We start from the raw sequence: 23,216 nt of genomic DNA, 5'->3' as shown, positions 1-23,216 counted from the left end.
AACATCTGCTGTTTGCAGAACCATAGCAGAGGACTTTCACTTTACTGATGATGCGGCTTATTGGATGTGCGCGCCTTATAAGAGTTAAAAAAATAACTTTTTTCTTTCAATTCAGGGCATGTGCCTTATGCGATGCCATACGCTATAGGCCCAAAATTATGGACACTTGCAGAGAGGGGGGAAAAAATACACACATACACACACATAATTATATATATAAAAAAAAAATACACACACACACACACACACATAATTATATATTGTATTGGAGGCACTGCACTGTGGTGATGAGCACTCCTTGGGAAGAGCAGCCCAATTTTCACAAAGAGAAATGTCATGACAAAATGTAATACAATACAAAAACATCATCAAGACTACTTTTAATTCAGAGTCTCATGTCAGACCGGATCCATGTTCAACACCTCAGGATATCAGTTATAAAACACATGCGTTATGTTAACCCGTTGCTTGGCTGAGGATGTATGACTTGGCATCCTTCTGTTTCACTGTCAGTTCCAAATTTCCATCAACAACTCACAGTTGATGGTTGAAGGGAAACAACCTACTGTTTCTCCTGGTCTTCTGGAAAGTTTGAAGATTGCTTACATCCCCTGGGCTTGTTATGATACAGTGCAGACGACGGGGCAGGGGGAAAAAAATAAGAGAATGTTGCGCTGGCAGGCAAGCCCAAGGAGTGTAAACAATCCAGATACAGTGACAAACACACACACAGTGACACAAACACAGAGAACAGGAGCAGCGCTGACCTATCAACCCTGTGTCCCAGCCTTTGATCACCTCCCCGCGACCCAGGCGGAAGCGTAAGGGTTTGCCCTTCAGGCACGAGTCAAAGCGCTTGTTGTTCTTGGCCAGGGTACCCGCGTAGTACACAGACACCTGCACAGGCCAGGGAATTTAGGTTAAAATTTGCGTTAGGTCCAAATGGGTGCAACAAAACGATACGATAAAATTGTATCAATCATACTGATCACACTGATATAAAATTTACCACTACAGGGGGGTGGGAACATAATTAGATTTTGATTTTTAATGTCAAGAATTGTGTGGTTTTACTGCTTCTGTCCGTGTGAGAGCACCTTACAAAGAGTCGCAAGGCAAGAACATGCGAGGGTTACGCAAGTGCGGAATAAAGGCCGCTAGAGGAAAGCATTCAGCGCGGTACAGTACATTTGACTGACTGCTGCCGCGCTGATGCCGATCTGTGGGCAGGACACTGCGGCAGACAACAGATACTGCACAGTCATGATATATCATAAAGAATGAAATCGGTTTCGTACTGATTGCAAAGGTGAATTTACGAAGGCAGCATGGCATCATTTAGTTCGTAAGTACAATATCTAAATAAGTATTAGCCAGATTTGCTTCAATGAACATTGTCGGAGCTCTGTCCAGTCAAATGTCACACTTTCCTCTATTGACCCCTTATACCGCGCTTACATAACCATAGCATGCTCTTGCCTTGCTACTCTTTGTAACGCTCTCTCTTAGTCTTACAGCCAGAAGTGTGAAAAATAATTATTAAAAATCAAAATCTAATTATGTTCCCGCCCACCTACAGTGGTAAACTTTTTATCAGTGTAATCAGTATGATTTATTCTATTTCATCATAAAAAGAACGGTTTCACTGCTCACATTTGGACCATTTTTGTATCTGCCCTGGACTAGAATGCACACAGCAGTGTTGTATAGTCAGTCATTACTACACAGACATCTGTATTCGGTAGTTTTACAGTCAGCCAGTACAAATATACCTGCACAGATCAGTTTTGCACAGTCAGTAGTTCCAGTCAGTACTACACAGACACCTGCACACAGCAGTGTTGCAGTCAGTAGTAGACAGACACCTGCACACAGCAGTGTTGCACAGTCAGTAGTAGACAGACACCTGCACACAGCAGTGTTGCACAGTCAGTAGTAGACAGACACCTGCACACAGCAGTGTTGCACAGTCAGTAGTAGACAGACACCTGCACACAGCAGTGTTGCACAGTCAGTAGTAGACAGACACCTGCACACAGCAGTGTTGCACAGTCAGTAGTACACAGACACCTGCACACACCAGTTTTGCAGTCAGTAGTACACAGACATCTGCACACAGCAGTGTTGCACAGTCAGTAGTACACAGACATCTGCACACAGCAGTGTTGCACAGTCAGTAGTAGACAGACACCTGCACACAGCAGTGTTGCACAGTCAGTAGTAGACAGACACCTGCACACAGCAGTGTTGCACAGTCAGTAGTAGACAGACACCTGCACACAGCAGTTTTGCACAGTCAGTAGTACACAGACATCTGCACACAGCAGTGTTGCACAGTCAGTAGTACACAGACACCTGCACACACCAGTTTTGCACAGTCAGTAGTACACAGACACCTGCACACATCAGTTCTGCACAGTCAGTAGTACACAGACACCTATACACATCAGTGTTGCACAGTCAGTATTACACAGACACCTGCACACATCAGTTCTGCACAGTCAGTAGTACACAGACATCTGCACACATCAGTGTTGCACAGTCAGTAGTTCACAGACACCTGCACACACCAGTTTTGCAGTCAGTAGTACACAAACATCTGCACACAGCAGTGTTGCAGAGTCAACAGTACACAGACACCTGCACACACCAGTTTTGCACAGTCAGTAGTACACAGACATCTGCACACAGCAGTGTTGCACAGTCAGTAGTACACAGACACCTGCACACATCAGTTTTGCACAGTCAGTAGTACACAGACACCTGTACACATCAGTGTTGCACAGTCAGTATTACACAGACACCTGCACACAGCAGTGTTGCACAGCCAGTAGTACACAGACACCTGCACACACCAGTTTTGCACAGTCAGTAGTACACAGACACCTGTACACATCAGTGTTGCACAGTCAGTAGTACACAGACACCTGCACACATCAGTTCTGCACAGTCAGCCATTACTACATAGACAAGGACACAACAGTTTGCGCAGTCAGAAGTACACATACACTTGCACACATCAATTTTGCAGTCAGTCAGTCAGAAGTACACATACACCTGCACACATCAATTTTGCAGTCAGTCAGTCAGAAGTACATATACACCTGCCCACATCAATTTTGCAGTCAGTCAGAAGTACACAAACACTTGCACACATCAATTTTGCAGTCAGAAGTACACAGACACCTGCACACATCAATTTTGCAGTCAGTCAGAAGTACACAGACACCTGCACGCATCAACTTTGCAGTCAGTCAGTCAGTAGTACACATACACCTGCACGCATGAACTTTGCAGTCAGTCAGTCAAAAGTACACATACACCTGCACACATCAATTTTGCAGTCAGTAAGTCAGAAGTACACACACACCTGCACACATCAATTTTATAGTCAGTCAAAAGTACACACACACCTGCACACATCAATTTTGCACAGCCAGTCATTAAGTACACAAACACCTGCACACAGCAAGTTTGCACAGCCAGTCATTAAGTACACTGACACCTGCACACATCAGTAGTGCACTGTCAGGCAGTAGTAGTACACTGACACCTGCAGAATTCACACACACTCGGTCACTCAGTCAAATACACACACACACCCAGTGACACACACCCAGTCGCACACACACATCTGAAATGGTCACACCACTCGATCACGGTCACACACACACACACACTCAGCCAGACACACACAGTACCACACACACACACACACACACTCAGCCATACACACACAAAAACACACAAGGCAGTCACACACACTCATGACCTGTCACAACATCAGAACAGAACAAGACACCTGCAGGGCTGACTGGATTAGTCGGTTACCTCAGCACACAAGACTTTACAAAGAAACATACAAAAAACAATGTTATACATCCAAAAATGTACCCAGCAAACTATCACATAATAAACACTCTACACACACACACACTATATATATATATATATATATATATATATATATATATATACACACACACACAGATAAATAGATATATAGACAGATATATAGAAATATGTATAGTGTATTATGTGTGTATATGTATGTATATATATAGTGTGCATATATGTATGTATGTATGTATGTATGTATGTATGTATATATGTATGTATGTATGTATACACACACACACAGAGACACACACACACATTCAAACATACATACACACATGCCCCTCCAACCCCTCCCCCACAAGAACACACCCACCAGTGCATGCACACACAATCACTACAAACTGGGGGCTAAAAAGAACTATTACATATATACATATATATATATATATATAGAGAGAGAGATTTCTCTGTTTCATACCATAGTTCCGGGCTTGGCCTCTGGACCATGTCCAATCTTCACATCCTCCACGCTGGTGCCCCCAGCCACTGTGCGTTTCTTGCCCACCGCTGGCGATGGCTTGGGGCTGGCTGACTCAGGCACCTTCTCCGGACTGCTCTGCTGCTGTAAAATCCACTATAATAATAATAATAACAACAACAGTGATAACGCTGACTGTCCCACAGACCTCTTGGTCGAGAGACAGGGGGATGTAACTGGGGCATGACACTTTCCACTATCATCATTCAATATTCGTGCCCCGATAGTTGGGATAGCAGTTGCCTCCTCTGCTGCTCTGATGATTATGGTCGGACATGGCGAACTATCATACAGAAATTAAAAAGGAAATTTTCTATCTAAAATTACATTTAAATAACATACATACCGTGATCCACTAGTGCAGACTCCGGCAGGGGTCTGACATTCCTGTCCTGTGCAAACTACTATCCGCCTATGCGGAGAAAATGAAAGTAGGTACAGCCGATAACCTCCCAGAAGTAGGTAGCCTCCCCTTTGCCCCCCTGTTTTTATTTTATTTTATTTTATTTTTAACATGTACTTATTACAGCGCTGAATCTTGAGCAGAGGCAAACAATCACACATCTGTTGTTCATAAGCATGCGTGGCTCTGATTCAGAGGGGTGAAAGATAAAACTTAGTTTCAATTTAAGATTTTCAAAGTGGTGTCACTGTGTTCAAATTCATATATGCTACACCATATCTATGCCAGTGCCTGGCCAGCAGCATGACCCAATAAGCTTAGTCATTACTTGATTGCATGCATATTCTGTGTACCTATCAAAGTGGATTTCTAATACAGAATTTTGCCAGAGGACTACCCCTTTGTTGCCATGGGTTCTTTTTTAGTGTGCCAAGTGTGTACTACACACTAGACCTCGGTTTCTCATCTCTTCTGAAAGACTAGACGCTTAATTTGAATTTCCAGCCAAACTTCAGATAAAGAGCAATTGAACCCAGGCCTTCACTGACACTGCACAGAAAAAGAGCTGTGGCTGACTGCATATGGGAACACAGACTGGGTGGGTCTGAAGCTGATCAAAGAACAAATTGGGGTGTAGAGGCCAGTATTCGCTTCTATATTAAGACGACAGTCGCAACATACACACACACTGATGTGGTGAACAGACATTAAACCAACAAAAAGGAAGAAGAAGAAGAAGAAACACATTGTGAAACAATAATAGCAAGCTTTCTACATTTCTAGCAATAAGAAGACAGTCATACTTGATATTTGCACATCCCCCCCCCCCCATACTGTAATCCATGTCAGCATTCGGTGGGTTATGGAAACAAGAACATACCCAGCATGCACACCCCCAAAAACAGAGTATGGATGCCTACATGGCGGGGTAAATTAACAAAAAAAAAAAAAAAAGGTAAGTGTAAATGATCCCGTATTTGTAAAGTGCTTTGAGCTTGGTCTCAGACACAGGATAGGCGCTATATAAGTATCCATATCAATAAAAAAAAATTAAAAATAAAAAAAAAGCAACAACAAAACACATATACCTAACCAACAGTTTTCACACTTATTCAATCATTCCCACGCTCATCAATCATTCCAACATCTATCAATCACCATACCTGCTGATTTTGATCATCACCAGTGTCTTCCTTATTTTTGTTCTTTTTCTTCTTTTTCTTCTTCTTCTTCTTTGTGGCAGCATCACCATTCTGGGCGTCACCAGCTGCGCTCACCTCAATCGTCTGCTGCACAAAGTGACAAACAGTTATTTCATTAATTTAAAGATTTCATTGGATTTCAGAGAAAACCCTCCACTGGCAAGAGAATGTCTGACATAATAATAATAAATAATAAAATGCAGGCTTATATATAGCGTAGTACACCCATCTCAGATGGGGCTCACCGCACTTTACAATTAAAATATACAAATCTAATACATAAAATCAATAGGTCATTTTGAAAATCAATAGGTCAAATATCACCCGTCCCGGGCTTTTTCAAACTTTAATAATGCACAAAATGAAAGGAAAATGTAATACATTGGCCATTCTGGTCATTCATTGACGAGAAAAAAAAAAGAAGTTAAGAATGTCATTGATTTCTGACCAGAAAATGCAATGTGGAAACGCCAATTCTTCTCGCCGAAGCTCGCGAAAGGCAGCGATAAAGATTCGTTTCGGATTTCGTTTCGTCACGGATCCGTATTTTAATAAACAGTTTATAGTCATTTCCTGTAGGAGCAGACGACAAAGCGATCGCGATCGTTAAAGAGAGAGAGAGAGAGAGAGAGAAAGATGGTTACTTTGGTTGACCGACTGGTCATAAAAACAATAAGTCATGTGACCTGGCAACTTGAAAAACAATAGGTCATTTCAAAATTAAATGCGTCAATGACCGATGACCGATGTCGAACCTGATCCCTATAATACTAAGTGTCGTAAAACATGTACAAAGTCTACAAAGTCAACACAGTTTCACATGATACTGGCTAAAATATACAAATGTAAGACTAAGTGACATAAGAAAATATGTAAATCGACACAGGCGCCACCAGTCTCAAAACACACAGGTGCAAATCATAGCAAAACAAAGCATATCAACATTTACTCCATTGTCAGTGGTGAATGTGACATCTGGCCAAGAACGCTGATTTGTTGTCTACAACTGTAACAGGCAATGACGTGCATGACTGATGAAGTGTGATTCACTAATAATGATACAGGTGTGTGTGTTTGAACACACACACACACACACACACACACACACACACACAGAGAAAAAAAAAGGCAGGGCTCAGTCCTCTCCACCCACTGTTTTAACCTGGACTGTGACAGACAATGACGTGCATGACTGATGAAGTGTGATTCACTAATAATGATACAGGTGTGTGTGTTTGAACACACACACACACACACACACACACACAAAGAAAAAAAAAGGCAGGGCTCAGTCCTCTCCACCAACTGTTTTAACCTTAGGTACCCAGTCACACCTGGACAGAGGGAGGCAAACTGTAGTAAAGTGCCTTTCCCAGGGACACAGAATCATGCCAAAGCAGGGCCTGATCACTGAAGAACGCTGGATCAAAAAACCCCAACACCTAACCACCTCTGCCACGGTGGCTCTGTTTGTGTAGTTTGTTGCAAATATGTCCTTAGTTGTGATTTCTTTATTTTTGCAACTGACACAGATCAATGTCAAAGGCACAATGAGACATTTCCATACATAAGAACAGGGTCTTCTTTCTCATTCTCAAGTTGTTTTTTGTTTTGTTTTTGTTATATCGTTCTGGACTGAGTTTGCCAGCCATCTGTACAAACTCAAAACACATCAACCATATCAAAGACAGAACATGATGCAAAAATCCGTAGCATAATTAAATATCTTTTACAAACCACAGAAAAAATTTTCTTTTTAATCCAATGAACATGAGCCAAGCTGAGTCAGATACCACTAGCTTCAAGTAGAGTACCTTGTATTTTATGCAAACATTTACTGAGTAACCACATCTGATTATACATTACTAATAAGTTTATACATTTGTCTTTTTAAAAAAAATTTCTGGCTGTATCAGTGGCATTACTCTCACGACAAAGAAATTTTAATCATTGCACTGAGGTGGCTGGTCATTCTTTTTTTGTTGTTGTTTTTTGTTGTTTTATGGGTTGTTTTTTTTAAACTTTTAAAAAAAATTCCTATCTCTCACCCATCCATTCCACAAATCTTACATTCATTCATCAACATCTTTCTGCTGTGGTCATTATACAGGGTTACCTGCAAATGGACAGGAAAAGAGAAATGAAAAGTGTCATGGAAACACACAACAGACAATGACATGATATTGTAAAGCGCACAGAGCTTCAAGAATATGCGCTTTAGTAAGACATCTTAATACATAAATAAATAAATAAACATTTCTTGAGACAATACCGACATATTAAATTATGTGATGGATTACTTCACATTCTTTTTAAAGAAATGCTAAAACAATGTATTACTGATGAATTTTTTTTTAGCCTCTATTCATTTTTTTAAAACTATGCAGCTCTTTTTTTTTCAACAAAGCGAGTCGTATTTTTTATTCCGAACAAGCAAGGCAATATAAGATTTAACTCACTCCATGCCAAGAGCTTTTGCCCTTGCTAATCCCTGAAAACCCAGGGTTTGTTGTATAGGATGGGAAAAAAATTATAAAAAAAAACAAACACCCAGACAATTGAAATTTAGTATATGTATGCAATGAATGTTGTTCCATATTTGTGCAAAAAATCAAAGTATTTACTCACCATCCTGATGTTGATCGCAGTATCCATTTTTTGTGTATTTTGTAACATTTTTGCACCCATCAGAAAGGTATACCAAGTGTCCTTGAATAGTTTACAAATGTTCCACATCACATTCTAACACTATTTGAGGAACTGAAGACCTAGTGCATGCAATGAAGTATGAACAGGTGGTGAAGAAAGTTGAAATTCACACATACAAAAAAAAATATTGTCTCTACATAATGAAAAAAAAGAAAGAAAAAAAAAAGGAGTTCACTGTACACAAAAGCTTGATGTAGTATCACTGACAATAGTTTCGTCTTGAGTGGAAAAGCTCATGGCAGGTGATGTCGAGTCCTGGGCACAGCTTCACACACAGTGGAACTCCACATTTTGGACACCAGTTGGCAGTTTGGCGTCTCGGTGTGTTGTGGCACTTGTTTCGGTCTTCACAGACCGTGCACCTGCGATAGCCTTTTTTGCCACTGGCTGTCCGGGGTAGAGGCACACTGAAGTGGGCCAGTGGGTTCAGTCTGACAGCCTGGGTGGGCATGGGTGCAGGAGCAAGAGGGGCAGCTGATGAAGGTCCTGGAACAGCAGGGGGGTTTGAAGGGGGAGGAGCAGCAACAGCACCACCACCACTAGTAGCACCGGCGTCCTGGGCAGATCTACGTCGAACAGCAGTAGCACTGATGAGGTACTTCTCCAGGGGCATCTTCGTCAGGTCAAGGGCTGCCAGATGCTTGTTGTGGAGGATGGACCCCTGAATAAGAGTGAGAGTCAGCAGGCATGAGATTGGGAAATTGTGATTGAGTCTGGAAGGTGGGGGCCTGGGGGCCACAGAAGGCCCCCAGTGGGGGGTCCATGGGGCAATGCCCCTGGTGGGGGTTTGGGGGCAAATCCCCCTGAAGCTGAAGGTTTTTCTCAATTTCAAACCATGAAATCTGCACTTGCGGGCCAACAATGCTGCTAAGGTATTCCAACCCACAGAAGACAAAAAAATCAGTCCAATTCTACCTAAACTGAAGTGTTTTTGCTTCCAAACCTGTAAAGTCAGCCTTGGGGGCATGATTTTCAAAATCGTGTCGTGTGTGTGTGTGTGTGTGTGTGTGTGTGTGTGTGTGTGTGTGTGGTTTCAATGCAACTCTCTGTGTGTATGTGAGAAAGAGAGACAAAGGGATTGAGAATAGGGGTCGGGCTGGATATGGGAGGAAAGAGTTAAAGTTCACGAATGTGCACTGCTTTACATACAACTCTCTGTGTGTTAAACTCAAACTCTTTGTGTGAGTGAGTGAGTGAGTGTGTGAGTGTGTGTGTGTGTGTGTGTGTGTGTTCAAGGAAAATGTTATTAGCACACAAGTTTGCACTGTACCAATATAACTGTCCATCTGGTCACATCCATGTGTGTTGGTTGACGAAAGAAAGGGGGAAGTGGAATGACTGATGGGAGGAGGGGGTAGGTCTGTGACTGGTTGTATCACTTTCAAGCAGTCAAGGATTCTCGGCTGGAGCTAGTGGTCAGTGTCTTGGCTCAGTGCCAAAATTGCCACAGTCATTGTGGTTTCATACCCCCACCCCCTCCTCTCCCCCCTTCCCTCAGCACTGGTAGGAGACTCAAGAGAGAGGGGAGGGGTACATCAGCAAATCATGAAAGTGAAGTCTGCAGGAGGGGGGCGGGGCTTTGGGGAGTGACATTCTCTCTCTGAAATCAACAGCTCTTCAGTGGATCCGCTGAGAGTTCCCCAGCATGGACTCTGTGTGTGTGTGTGTGTGTGTGTGTGTGTGTGTGTTCAGGGGAGAAAGAGAGAGAGACAGCAAGCGAGCGTGAGTGCGCACACGTGTGTGTATGTGTGGTTTCAATTCAACTGTGTGTAAACAAGAGAGAGGGAGGCAGACAGAAAGAGAGGGGAGATGGTAGGAGGAAAGAATGCAAGTTGTATTTGTGCATGTGTATGCACTGCTTTCAAATTCAATAGATCTCTCTCCGTGTGTGTGTGTGTGTGTTTTCAATACAACTCTGTGTATATGCAAGAAAGAGAGAAAGAGACAGAAAGAGGGAGAGAGGGACAAAGAGACAGAGAGAGGGGGGAGAAGGTGGGAGAAAAAGTGCAAGTTTGTATGTGTGCATATATGTGCATTGCTTTAAGTACAATTCTGTGTGTGTGTGTGTGTGTGTGTGTGTGTGTGTGTGTGTGTGTGTGTTTTCAATCTCCATGTGTGTGTGTGCTTGAAATAGAGAGTGTGTGTGTGAGTATGCACACGCATGTGTAACTTTGGTAATCTGGCCAGCTATAGGTCTCAAATCTAAATACACTGACTCTTGCCATGAACTGTCTGTACAAAAGCCTCAGCTGTGTCAGAAAAGGCACAGGCTGACCTCAATAAGTTGCTACAAAGTTTGTTTCAATCGCAACAATGTTACTTGTACATAGTACTGTGGCAAACGTTGGCAGCTTTTGCTGAATGAACAGAGGGTCAAGCAGATGTACCCACGGCCCTTGTGGCTCGACAGGGATGGAGATCGCGCGCACTGGTATATATGTGTGTGCGCACAAGTTTGTGTGTGTGTGTGTGTGCGTGTGTGTGTGTGTGTTATTGTGCGCGCGCTCACATGTCCATGCCAGTGCGTGTGCGTGTGTGTGTGTGTGTGATCGACCGAATGTGTGTGCATGTGCGTGCGTGCATACTTTTCACTGTGTGTCAGGAAACTTTTGGACTTCGATTTTGGTGATCAGAAAAGTCACTGGATCACTTCTCAAGGGGTCAGCAAACGACGCTTTCGAAAGAGCATTCCGTTTTCATTTTTGACAGATCATCGGTAAACGATACAGAACGGCTCATAGGCTTTTTCTTTCTTTCTTTTTTCTTCTACAAAACAGACGCTCCATTTCTGATGCAAATGTGAAAACAGATTTCCGTGCCTAGACTGAAGAGTTGCACAAATGCAATCTGACACCAATCACACTTGGCCTTGCCCGCAGTGTTCATTTTGTGAATGGCATCGCCTACCCGTAAAGTTTTTTTGTTTTTTTCAATTCTTCACTTTTGTTTTCACGATCTCATCTTGCCAAATCCTCTAATCATTTGTGAGTTTTCTCATTTTGTGAATGACTGAAGACGATTGACGAAATCAGGTATCTTTGCAAGTCGTGAAGCCCGCAAGCAAGTTTTGTAATCTCGACCGAATACGGATAAGCTGAATGATGACAGAGGAGCAACAGAACCCTTATTCTCAATTGGTTCGCTTATCCAAACATGGGGTATTTTAGCAAACGCTGTGGGTCTGTCTTGTCGATCGGTCGGACAACGTTCGTGCAACCGTCGTGGGTCGGAAAAAAACCTCACCCACCCTCTGCCCCCCTCCACCCCTCCGATTTTCTCAACGGATTTACGCGAATCTCAAAAATGGCCTCTGGAGCCAATTTTCAGTCCGAAATCCGACTATAGTCGGAAAAATCTCATGCCTGGTCAGGAGATGGAAGAACAATTTCTTCCACAACTTCATCGTCTTCCTATTCAGGGGCATGTAGGCCATTAGCTGGTCACTGTCCACTCCAGCCATGTTGGTGATGTCGTCCTGTACTGCAGCAGGCTGCTGTCTTTCAGGGCAGTGCCGTGTTGTGACACTGACCATGGTGGTTGGCAGCATGACTGTTGTCAGCACATGAACTGGCTTTTTGTCCTGCCACTTCAGCACAGCAACATGACCTGCAACCACACACACACACAAATGATCATGCAGATCTAACTCTTTCTTCTTATTGTTGTTTGAATTATTTATTTGGTTGCTTATTCCCTTGTTTATATTAAATATTTATGTGAATGGGAGCGTAATGTGATAAGGTTTTACATGTAGTCAAAGAATACTTCCTTAGATCAAATTTTTTTTACAATATTACAAACAATAACAGTATCATCAGTTTTCGTACTGTTACCATCATTCCTATAGCACCTTGTTCTACAAATAAACTCCATGTTATTGTATAATAGAAAATAAGTAAACATATGCATGGAATCATACACATACACACACACACCAAACACACAGCTGTACACCTGAGCATGTGGCATTGTTTCTTACACAAACACGACACACACACACACACATACATATACATTTTATATATACATATACACACACACTCATCCTCCCTCACCCCTCACACCCCGTGTCTGAGTGTATGTATGTACATGAAATACAGAATGGATCACTGTGACAAGTACACACTCACACTGTATGTAAAACATGTATGTCACATGCACACCGGACAATTTCTGAGATAGTGATTTTACTTGACCCACCTTTTCTGAAAGCAAGGACTTCACCGGTGCGGAGAGTTCTTTCAGGGTTTCTGAACACAGGTGGCATGCCTCTCCGGTTCGCTCTCACAGTGCCAACACAGTTTGTGCCAACTTGTGTCAGCGAATCGCCAAGCTCCGGACAGCAGTAATAATTGTCCACATACACTGTGTGGCCAATGTTGTGCAGGGGCTCTGTCAGTCGCATGACGACATCAACTGGCCTGTTGCTAATGTTTGGGTCACCTGAATAAATCTCAAAGGCTTGTCCATGTACACACGCATGCGGGACTTGCCACGCCGAGGACATATGGCTTCATCCACACACATTTTGAGCAGGGGTGTAGGCCTCTCTGAATTTCTCCCTCAATACCGAGTCCACTTGTCTTATTTTGCGGAGAGGATCATGCTGAGGCTGACCGCGTGGTACAAACGTGCTGTTGTCAGACACATGCAGCATGGCCAGAATGTTCAGAAATCTATTTCTGGACATTATTTTGTGGGCAAAACTGGTCTGTAGGGCAGGATTCATGGACCAGTAATCCTGTATTGTGAGCTTGTGCACAAGGCCCATGTGCACCAGGATTGTGATGAATCATTCTCTGACACAGGTTTCCAGTTCCTGAATAAGCTGTGTGGTTTCAGCTCTCCACACTCCGCTAGATTTTCTCTGGTGCACTTGTTGGTCTGATCGCGAATACTGGAAAGCATTGCGCCATCAAAGAACAAGGAAAAAAACTTGACCGGCTGGGTGTTGACCGGCCAGTCAGGTGACAAACCTGGTGTGCCAGAGAAGGGATGTGCAAGAGGGAAAAAGGAAAAATTGTCAGTCCAATCACTGGTGAAAACACAAGCAAAATCGTCCGTTTCCTCAGCGCTTTCGTCGTCTGTGTCTGACTGATCTGCTGGCACATGTTCCTCACTTTCCTCTCCACTGTCAACACTCTCTTCAGCCGCCGAATCTATTTCTAGTTCATCGGGATCTGGTTCAAATTCACTGTCCGAAGAATCAACATTATCTCCTTCGACATCAGAGCCTTCAGTTTGGACCATTTCCAAAGCATCTTCGACGCGGAGTAGCATTTCACCTCTCCGACCCTGTCGAACACTTCGCCGTGATGCCATCTTGTCAAACAACTTGTAGAGCTGATCGAGGGTACACTTCGTCATCTACTGCGGTTGACCATATCACTACACACACGCAGCGTGTGCGAATGAAAAGCTGACTGGAGGTAACTTAAGAATCAGTTCTGCTTTTGAGTTTCGCATCCGACACGTCACTCCGACAGTGTGACTTTCTAAAATCCAAATCCACATATGCCGACATTGGCATCCAATACTTTGTACGACGATATCCGCATATGCGGACAATGGCAGCGAGTGAGTTAATACAAAAATGTAATCTATAAAAACTGTAATCTGTGAAACAAACAAGACATGGAGGCGGACACATCATTTGACAACATGCACAGCTCAACGTGAGCACGTGAAAACGGAAAGTTATGGCCCAGATGAGAGACACAACCCTGACACGAATACCTTGACCTTCACAAAGAGTCATGTGTGCACAGAACTCACTTTAAATTGTTGCCATTTTGCTAGTCACGCGCCTCGCTTCAAGACGTACATCATGTGGATCAATTAAAGCAAAAAGACTTTTGAATACACATTGGTCTTTTGACTACTTTCTACACGTAAGAAAAACTTGTGTTCTCTCCCCAATTCTAATGTAGTTATTTGTTATTATCCCCCCACCCCCACCCCTCCTTTTTTTTTTTTCGTTAAATACATTTTTCTTTGTGCTCTGCACCACATGGCTTTCTTCATTGACCGACAAAAAAAAAGAGAAAGAAAAAAAAGAAAAAAAGAAAAAAAAGGCTGGTCATTCTTTGAGACCCAGATGATCAAGTCAGGCCTGTGGCGAAAATAAACCCAGATATGCTGCTGTTGGTCTGTGGCTTTCAACATTTTCATTCAACTGAAATCCTTACCAATATGCTTCAGTTTCAACTAAAACCCTCAAATATATTCTTCCTTTTGATTAAGGTAAAATGCTCTGAACTTTGCTTATTCAATGAAAAATTTTTCTCATGAAAATCAGACTTTTCCTGACCCTCAGGTGCAAAATATATGTTCCCAAGACCTCTCCATCCCTGGAAATGGTTAGCTCAATTTTCCCAAGACTTTTTTTTTTTAGACTTTCAGGGCTCTATGCAAACCATGTGCACACAGTCTTTACCTGGCTCCTCACCTCAGGTGTTTGATCTCCCTTCTTGTGTTTCTTGTGCTTCTTGGAAGATGTTGGAGTTTCAGACGAGACATCCGGGGTCTTGTTTTTTTTGACCAGGGATGTCTTTTGTGAGGGGGATTTGGACGCTGATGCGTCCAAGAGTGACTCCTCCTCTTCATCTGAATCTGAAAGATGGTGATGAGACAATGTTTCTTAAGAAAAAACAAACATAAAACCAACTTATTTTTCATCACATATATTTCTTTAATTCAAAAACACAAACAAAACAAAACAAAAAAAAACACACACAAGAAAACTTCTTACTAATATATTATACAAATTTTAGAACGGTACCATGCCAATCTGCAATTCAAGAGCAAAAGCAACATCTTTTACCTAACCACCACCACCGCCACCTACATTTTACCCATTACGGACAGAAGGGAACTCAAACTCAAATGTTTTACTGAGAGTAGGAGGATAAGCTAAAGCTTCTTTTCACCATGCCCTCATAAAAAAGAAAAACAGACCCCCCCAAATAGTAGAAAGAAAAAAGAAGAAAAAGCAATAACTAGTTCTACGTTCCATGGACACCAAGACATACAGGTAAGGAGGGTGACAGCTGGAAACAAAACTGGGATCAAAATTATCAGCAATGTCATCATCAAACAAAAATACCAAACACACACACACACACACACACAAAAGAACGCACACACAAAAAAACATGCTTTCTCCAAAGAGAACTAACTTCAGAAATGCAAACTTGCAGGCAAATTAGCTCCCTTTGTCCCCAAAACTTAAAAAAAAAATAAATAAATATAAAAATATAAAAAAAACAAAAACACAAATAAAAGAAAAACAAACCCAACAACCAACAAACGACCAAAACAACAATAATTCTACAACCAAATCCAAAGTGCATAGCATTTTGTGCAGATAAACCAAAACTATCAAAGTAACAAGACCGAATGCCGACACATGCGTTTCACTTATTATCCACAGAACTAGAGTGGTGGCCTTATGGTACTGCATCGCCAGTGTTTTCTCCCCCTCCACCAGACAATGAGTGGTTTTCTGGACACTGGTCATATGGATGAGACAATAAACCAAGGTCCCGAGTGAAGTATGCACTTTGCGCACAAAAAAGAACCAACAGCAACTGAAGGGTTGTCCCTGGAAAAAAAATTTGTAGAAAAATCCACTTTGATAGGAAAACAAGGCCACTTGGAAGCAGAAAAAAATTTTTTTAAAGAAAAAAAGAGGGGGTGGGAAGTGTGTGTGGGGGAGTGCTCTCACTGTACACTCCTTTGAGAAACCTGAAATTTAACACAGAGAAATCTATTGTGACAAAAAGAGACAATACAATGCAAATAAGCACATGCACACACACCAACAGAATACACACCCATACACACATGCATGCACAATTTTCTTTCTCACATTTACCTTCCTCTTCCTCCTCTTCTAAAGATTTGTCATCAATGAACTGAAATCAAATAAAAAAAACACACATAAACACATATTTGGTAAAGCTGCAAAAAAACATTTATTTCTCATCATTCCTTAAAAGATACATGTAAAGCAAATTCAGGAAAGGGGAATAGAAAGTATACTCAATGACAGTGAAAGTGTTGATATGATGGAAAAAATGTGCAAGAGATCCTCACCAGATATACTGACAAAAAGTCTTTTATATGCGCCTCGCATGTATATTTTTAGTCCTCAATCATTTTCCAGCTGGTACCAGAAATCCCATAGATGTGAGACGATAAACTGAGGTCCCATGTGCAGCATGCACTTAGCGCACATAAAAGAACCCACGGCAACAAAAGGGTTGTTCCTGGCAAAATTCTGTAGAAAAACTCACTTTGCTAGGAAAAACAAATAAAACTGCACACAGGAAAAAATACAAAAAAATGGGTGGCGCTGTAGTGTAGCGACACGCTCTCCCTGGGGAGAGCAGCCTGAATTTCACGCAGAGAAATCTGTTGTGATAAAAAGAAATACAAATAAAATCCCACATTTTCTCCACACCAGACTGAACATTTTCCAAACTAAACTCCAAACCAGACAAAAATCCATCTGCCATTACCACTGAAAAAAAAAAAAAAAAAGAGACTAGAAAAAAAAACATGGTATCAATGCTCAATGTTCATCACTTTTCTGTGTGTCTTTGTGTGTTTTTTTCTCTCGTTTTTTTAATAGTGAAAGACTTATGTGATATGATGGGGAAAAGAGCATAAGAGATCTCTTCCATATACTGACAAAAAGTCCTTTATATGTGCTTTTCATGTATATATTTACTATTTAGTCCTCAATCAATTTCCAGCTGGTACCAGAATCCCAATGGGTGACCAATGGGTGACCAAATAAAATTCCACACCTTTTCCACACCAGACTGAACATTTTCCATACTGAACTCCACACCAGACTGAATCAAAAATCCATCTGCTATTACCAATTAAAAAAAAAAAAAAAAAAAAAAAAAAAAAAAAATATATATATATATATATATATATATATATATCTAAAAAAAAAAAAAAAAAAGGACTGGAAAAAATATCATGGTATCAATGCTAAGTGTTCACTTTTTTTTTTTTTTTTTTGAGTATATTTGTGTATTTTCTCTTCTTTTTCCTTCAAAAGCATTAGCTCTTTGCTCAAAGCCCTTGGTCAATTTTGTTTTTCAAATCTTTCGCTGACAAGTTTCTGTGTGAACACCCTGCCCCACCCCCACTCCATCGCAAAATATTCTGGACTTGACACTCTCAGTCATACAATTCTATCTGTGTCAAAACAGCACAGTGGACTTGTTCACCTCGAACTCAGTCATGGGGGGGAAGGTTAGTAGATTTCCGACTGCAAGACAATGTAAAATATGGTCCAGTTAACATCACGCCACAATGTCAACTAAAGTCACCAAGGTTTGTGAACTGTCTAGCTGACTAAAGTTAACTATTGCAGCAAAAGTGGAGTGATGGCCTAGAGGTAACACGTCCACCTAGGAAGCGAGATAATCTAAGCGTGGTGGTTCAAATCACGGCTCAGCCACTGATATTTTCTCCCCCTCCACTAGACCCTGAGTGGTGGTCTGGATGCTAGTCATTCGGATGAGATGATAAACCGAGGTCCCGTGTGCAGCATGCATTTAGCAAACATAAAAGAACCCATGGCAACAAAAGGGTTGTTCCTGGCAAAATTCTGTAGAAAAGTCCACTTTGATAGGAAAAACAAATAAAACTACACGCAGGAAAAGATACCCAAAAAATGGGTGGCGCTGTAGCGTAGCGACACGCTCTCCCTGGAGAGAGCAGCCCGAATTTCACACAGAGAAATCTGATGTGATAAAAAGAAATACAAATACAAAGAGTTAAAATCCAAGACTCATCCAGCCATGCAAACAGTTCTCTCATTTTCCCCAAAGACCTTTCCAGACTTCCACGACACTGTGCGAACCATAAGACTGGAACGTTTGCAAAGCCACTCCTACCAACAACGAACAGGAAATAAAGTGGGAAAGCTAGAGAGACTGGAGAAAGCAAATGTGAATGCAAATTTTTAATTGCATATAGTCCACAGGTATCATTACAACTGCATTGGGGTTTGGTGGGGATGGGGACGAATAAGCAGTAACAATATCTTCATTGTACACTCCAAATTCCAATTTACATAATAATCTTATCACAGTATCTAATTACATACTACATAACAAATAGAACCAGGGGAGTTTATAAGTTATAACACACTCACTGCTACCAGTAATCGAAGCTAAGAGAGGGAGGGATGGAGGAAGGGGGAGAGAGAGAGACAGAGAGAGAGAGAGAAGATAATATAAACAACATTAAAAACTTACACTTGAATCATATTCATCATCAGAGTCATCTTTTTCCTCTTCCTCCTCATCATCTTCATCCAGTTCCACGATCTTCATTTTCTTCCCTTTCTGTTGTATACCACCTGCAGCCTTCCTTTTGGACCCAACTGTATAAACAAAGAAACAAAAACAAAAAAATAATTAAAATGCTAGTAATATCAATAAAAAAAAAACTAAAAAAAAAAACTAACAAGACATCACCAGCATACTCCAACTGACACTAGACATTTCATTAAAATCATCAGGATATATACAACTGAAACCCATACACTATATTAGTATATATAAGTATCTTAATTTTGCTGACCATATACTGAGCAAAAGCAAAGAACAATGTACTGTATGAAAGGTTCATGCTTCTTGACGCCATGATACAGGTGTGTATGCCAACACATTCACCAGTCTGGTTTTCTCTACTTTTTTTTTTTCTTTTGGTAAGGGGGGAGCGAGGGTTTGGACAGGGTGGAGGGGAAGAAGGGCAGTGGTTAGGGGGTTGATCAATTTTCCGTGTCCTCTTGCTTATGTCAAGTTATTGCCATTATTTATTCCCATGCCCCTCACCCCAAAACTTCCCCCCACAAACAGCCCAACACAGGATTGTCTCTTTTCCTTGGACTCCTGGTGGCTGGCACACACACACAGACACACACACAATATATATATATATATATATATATATATATATATATATATATATATATATATATATGCTCCTCTGACTCTGAAGACTGCATTCGCTCTTCAGGGTTCATAATCATTAACCACATATATTTTTAAAACTTTTTTAAAAATTTTTTTTAAACCTTTCAAAACAGTTTAATACAATAGTGTTAGGAACCTGGATGAAAGGTATTTATTTTGAGTGCCACCTCATGTCCCTTGAATGAAACATCATCTGATACATAGATGAGAACTGGAATTTTGGTGGGAACAACTCGATTTTTTTTTTTTTTTTTTTTAAACTTTAAAATTCATATTTAACTGGAACATTTCACTTCTACGCTTTATCAACCACTGGCATAAATTACGGGGGGGAAGGGGGGGGGGGTTGTGTGTGTGGATTTTGTTTTTATTCCAGAAATGAGAGCCTTGAATTAAGGAAATAAAAAAGGTGTTTTTTTGTCTACGATATTTTTTCCTTTACAATTTACATTCAGATGGAACATTTCACTATTATGCTTTACTAACCATCAGTAGAAATTCTGGGTGGTTGTTTTCTTTCCCCAGGGATGAGAGCCCCAAAATCCAGAACTTTAAAACAAAACCTTGTTAACTGATCATTTAAAAAAAAATATTTTTAGGGACCTAAAAAAAGGCATGGCTGTTCTGTTTGTCTACAAATCCCAAAACACTTTTAAAAACTTGTACAAGCCCTGCTCGAATCATTATGACTGGGTTACAAGTTGCAGTGACTGGCACTACCCACAGTGCAGTCAGTTTTCAGTCTGAATGTCAAAGACGTGGACTGATCCACACAAATTACAAGCAACACAACATCTGCTGTAATAAAAAAAAAAGAGTAAAAAGTATGAAGATACACCGATCAGAGAGGTCTTTGTAACAGTAATGTGATGAGTTATAGTATGAAGATACAGCAATGAAAAAAAAAAGTTGTCAGTGGATGTAGAAGACAATGGTAACATGCCTGGGCTAGAAATGACTGCAGCTCTGCGCTTAGCATAAAGATGAAGGACATAGCAAAACGTGTGTGTGTGTGTGTGTGTGTGAGCGCGTGCGCACACTTATGTTTCTGTGTCTGTGTTTGTGTCTGTGACTTTATATATTGTCATTAAAAACCATATAAGGATTCATGTGTTTGATTGTGTAATGAACTATATATATATATATATATATATATATATATATATAAAATCAGCATAATCACTTACATCTGTTATTGTCTATGTTCACACTTTTTCCCATCTATTCTGAATTGTCATAATGAATTTATATACATAATAAAACGGTGGTCGACCCAAGAAAGTCCGGGGAAAAAAAAAAATGCTGTAAAAAGTTGGGGTTTTTGGGGTTTTTTTTTACATTAAATCTTTTTTAAAAGCCAGGTGCCTGATCTTCACATTAACCCAAAACCTTGAGAGCCTACCCTGGGTATGTGTCAATTTAACAAAACAAAACGAGCACAAGCACAGGTACACATGCCGACAAAAAACAACAAAAACAAAAAAAACAAACCCAGAACAACACTATCACTTGCAGAAACCTGAACTGTGCCAAACTTTTTTTCCCCCCTTTGTTGTTAATTTTTTTTCCTTTACATGTTCCTGTGACAACTAAAAGTTTAGTTATCTGGCAATAATTTCTTTCTTTCTTCTTCTTCTTGCAGTGGTATTACTCCCACACCGCTCATTTAGATTCCCCCATACACAGCCACACCCAGGTTCGTCAGTCACAGTTTCAGCGTCGGCAGTCCACAGGGAGCCATAGATGTTAGGTCGCCAGGAGGCCACACACCAGAGGAGACCCTGCACTGCTGCTGAGTCACTTCAGTGGTGTTCAGTGATGCCTGTTCTGATTTAACGTACTTAGGACACCACCTACTAAACCCCCTACTGACGACAATAATGGCTTAGTCGTGGAGCCAGACTGAGTGAGCGTCCCTCCCAGAGTGGAGACCGTCACCATGTCCCTCAAGCAACAGCCCCCCCCATGAATCTGCCTGACACTGACAACATTGACAGGACTCACCCCAAGCACGGAAGTGGAGGGGTATCGAAACTGAGGTCACCATGAGAGCAGGTCATGAAAGGCCACAGACTTTGAGACTGTTTTGTTTATATTGATGATGATGGAGGAGGAGGAGGAGGATGACAATGACGATGTTGCTATGGAGGTCCACTTTGGTTTGGGACTGCGTGACAAGGCTGTACTCTACGCTTCCTGTCATAATGATATCCTGGCGTTAACCAGGCCCAAGCTATATGGACACTTGCAGTGTTGGTCAGGTAATTAGAGCAACACACCCAAAGAAGCATCCCTGAAGTGGATGACACTCGACTGTGTGGTCCCAGTCTCCCCATTTAAACCCACAGCACACTCAACTCTGGGTAGGAGCTGGCCACGGGCCGAAAAAACCCACCTCCGCTGGGATTCGAACCTGCATCTTGCCAGCCGTCAGTCTGCGACGCTAACCACATCGCCATGGCGGCTGGGCTGGCAATTATATCTAGCCCTGGACACAGACCTGATTCTTCTGTTGGAACCCAGTTGTCATCTTCCGCATTGTCACTGTCACCACCAGATACCAACTCAGGGGCGTCAGAATCTGCACAGGTACAGGCACACAATCCAACAAAGAAAGACATAGGAGACAATAATAAGAATAACAATACTAAAAACAAATAGACATAGGAGACAATTATAGTAATTATAACAACAACAACAATACTAAGTAAAACAGTGATAGGAAGTGTATTATTTGATAGATGTATATAGTGATTAAAACCTCTCAAACTCAAAGGCAAGTGCTTTACAATGAAACATCAGTCAGACATAAAAACACACACTTCTTTAGATATGTACAGACACAAAAACAAATGACGGAATGATTGTAAGTATAGGTTTGTGTATATGGCCAATCAAAATCACAGAAAAAATAGGAAACATTTGGGAAAAGAATTGTAAGGTGTTGTGTATAAAATTATAAGAAATGCCTCAATTAAAAGGCTCATTTCAGCTCTGGCTTAATAAAAAAAAAAATAATGAAAAACATACAATTATATCAAACAGTTAAAAAAACAAAAAACAACAAGAAAAAGCAATAAAGACCTCTCTCTTTCTCTCTCCCACACGTATATATACACTACGCACACACACTCACACACACACACACAAGTGCATGGAACAAATAGTTGTGGATCCATAGAATACAGCTTAGGCATTGACCATGTAACATGCGACTGATGACATCCGTTTACATACCTAAGCCATAAAGCAGATGGACAACTGCAAAGAACAGACGGACATTTTTACCTTAAATTATCTGACACACTTAAATTCTTGACCTAATGGTGCAGACTCTGACAGGGGTCTGATTCCTGTCCTGTGTGAACTACTCCCCTGCTGATGCAAAGAATCCAAAAGTAGCTGCGGCGAATGATCTCCCTTTGTATATTACCTCCTTTCTGCAATGCCAATGATGCACCCTCTCACCCTCTCTGCAGGGAATCAGGAAAAATTGCCCATCCATGCCAGCACACTCA

At 41.3% G+C, this 23,216-nt stretch overlaps 1 protein-coding gene across 12 annotated transcripts in view; it reads right to left on the bottom strand.

Annotated features, from left to right (window-relative positions):
• The window catches only part of LOC143296960 (46 kDa FK506-binding nuclear protein-like), a 30,690-nt gene that overhangs the window by 3,778 nt on the left and 3,696 nt on the right, over positions 1-23,216 (bottom strand). The window contains exons 5-11 of one of the 12 annotated variants that reach the window (XM_076609019.1): positions 22,094-22,279; positions 18,976-19,103; positions 16,569-16,608; positions 15,129-15,304; positions 5,945-6,070; positions 4,319-4,474; positions 768-897 (exon numbers count right to left, since the gene is read on the bottom strand). In XM_076609019.1, the coding sequence (XP_076465134.1) occupies positions 768-897; positions 4,319-4,474; positions 5,945-6,070; positions 15,129-15,304; positions 16,569-16,608; positions 18,976-19,103; positions 22,094-22,279 (942 nt within the window). The remainder of the gene's footprint in view (positions 1-767; positions 898-4,318; positions 4,475-5,944; positions 6,071-15,128; positions 15,305-16,568; positions 16,609-18,975; positions 19,104-22,093; positions 22,280-23,216) is intronic. The other 11 variants (XM_076609026.1, XM_076609020.1, XM_076609021.1 and 8 more) reach the window with 11 other exon arrangements.

Source organism: Babylonia areolata, chromosome 22 (assembly GCF_041734735.1).
Source record: "Babylonia areolata isolate BAREFJ2019XMU chromosome 22, ASM4173473v1, whole genome shotgun sequence".
NCBI classification, from domain to species: domain Eukaryota; kingdom Metazoa; phylum Mollusca; class Gastropoda; order Neogastropoda; family Buccinidae; genus Babylonia; species Babylonia areolata.
Note: the sequence above shows the minus strand (reverse complement) of the source record. Positions and strands in the feature narration are given on the sequence as shown.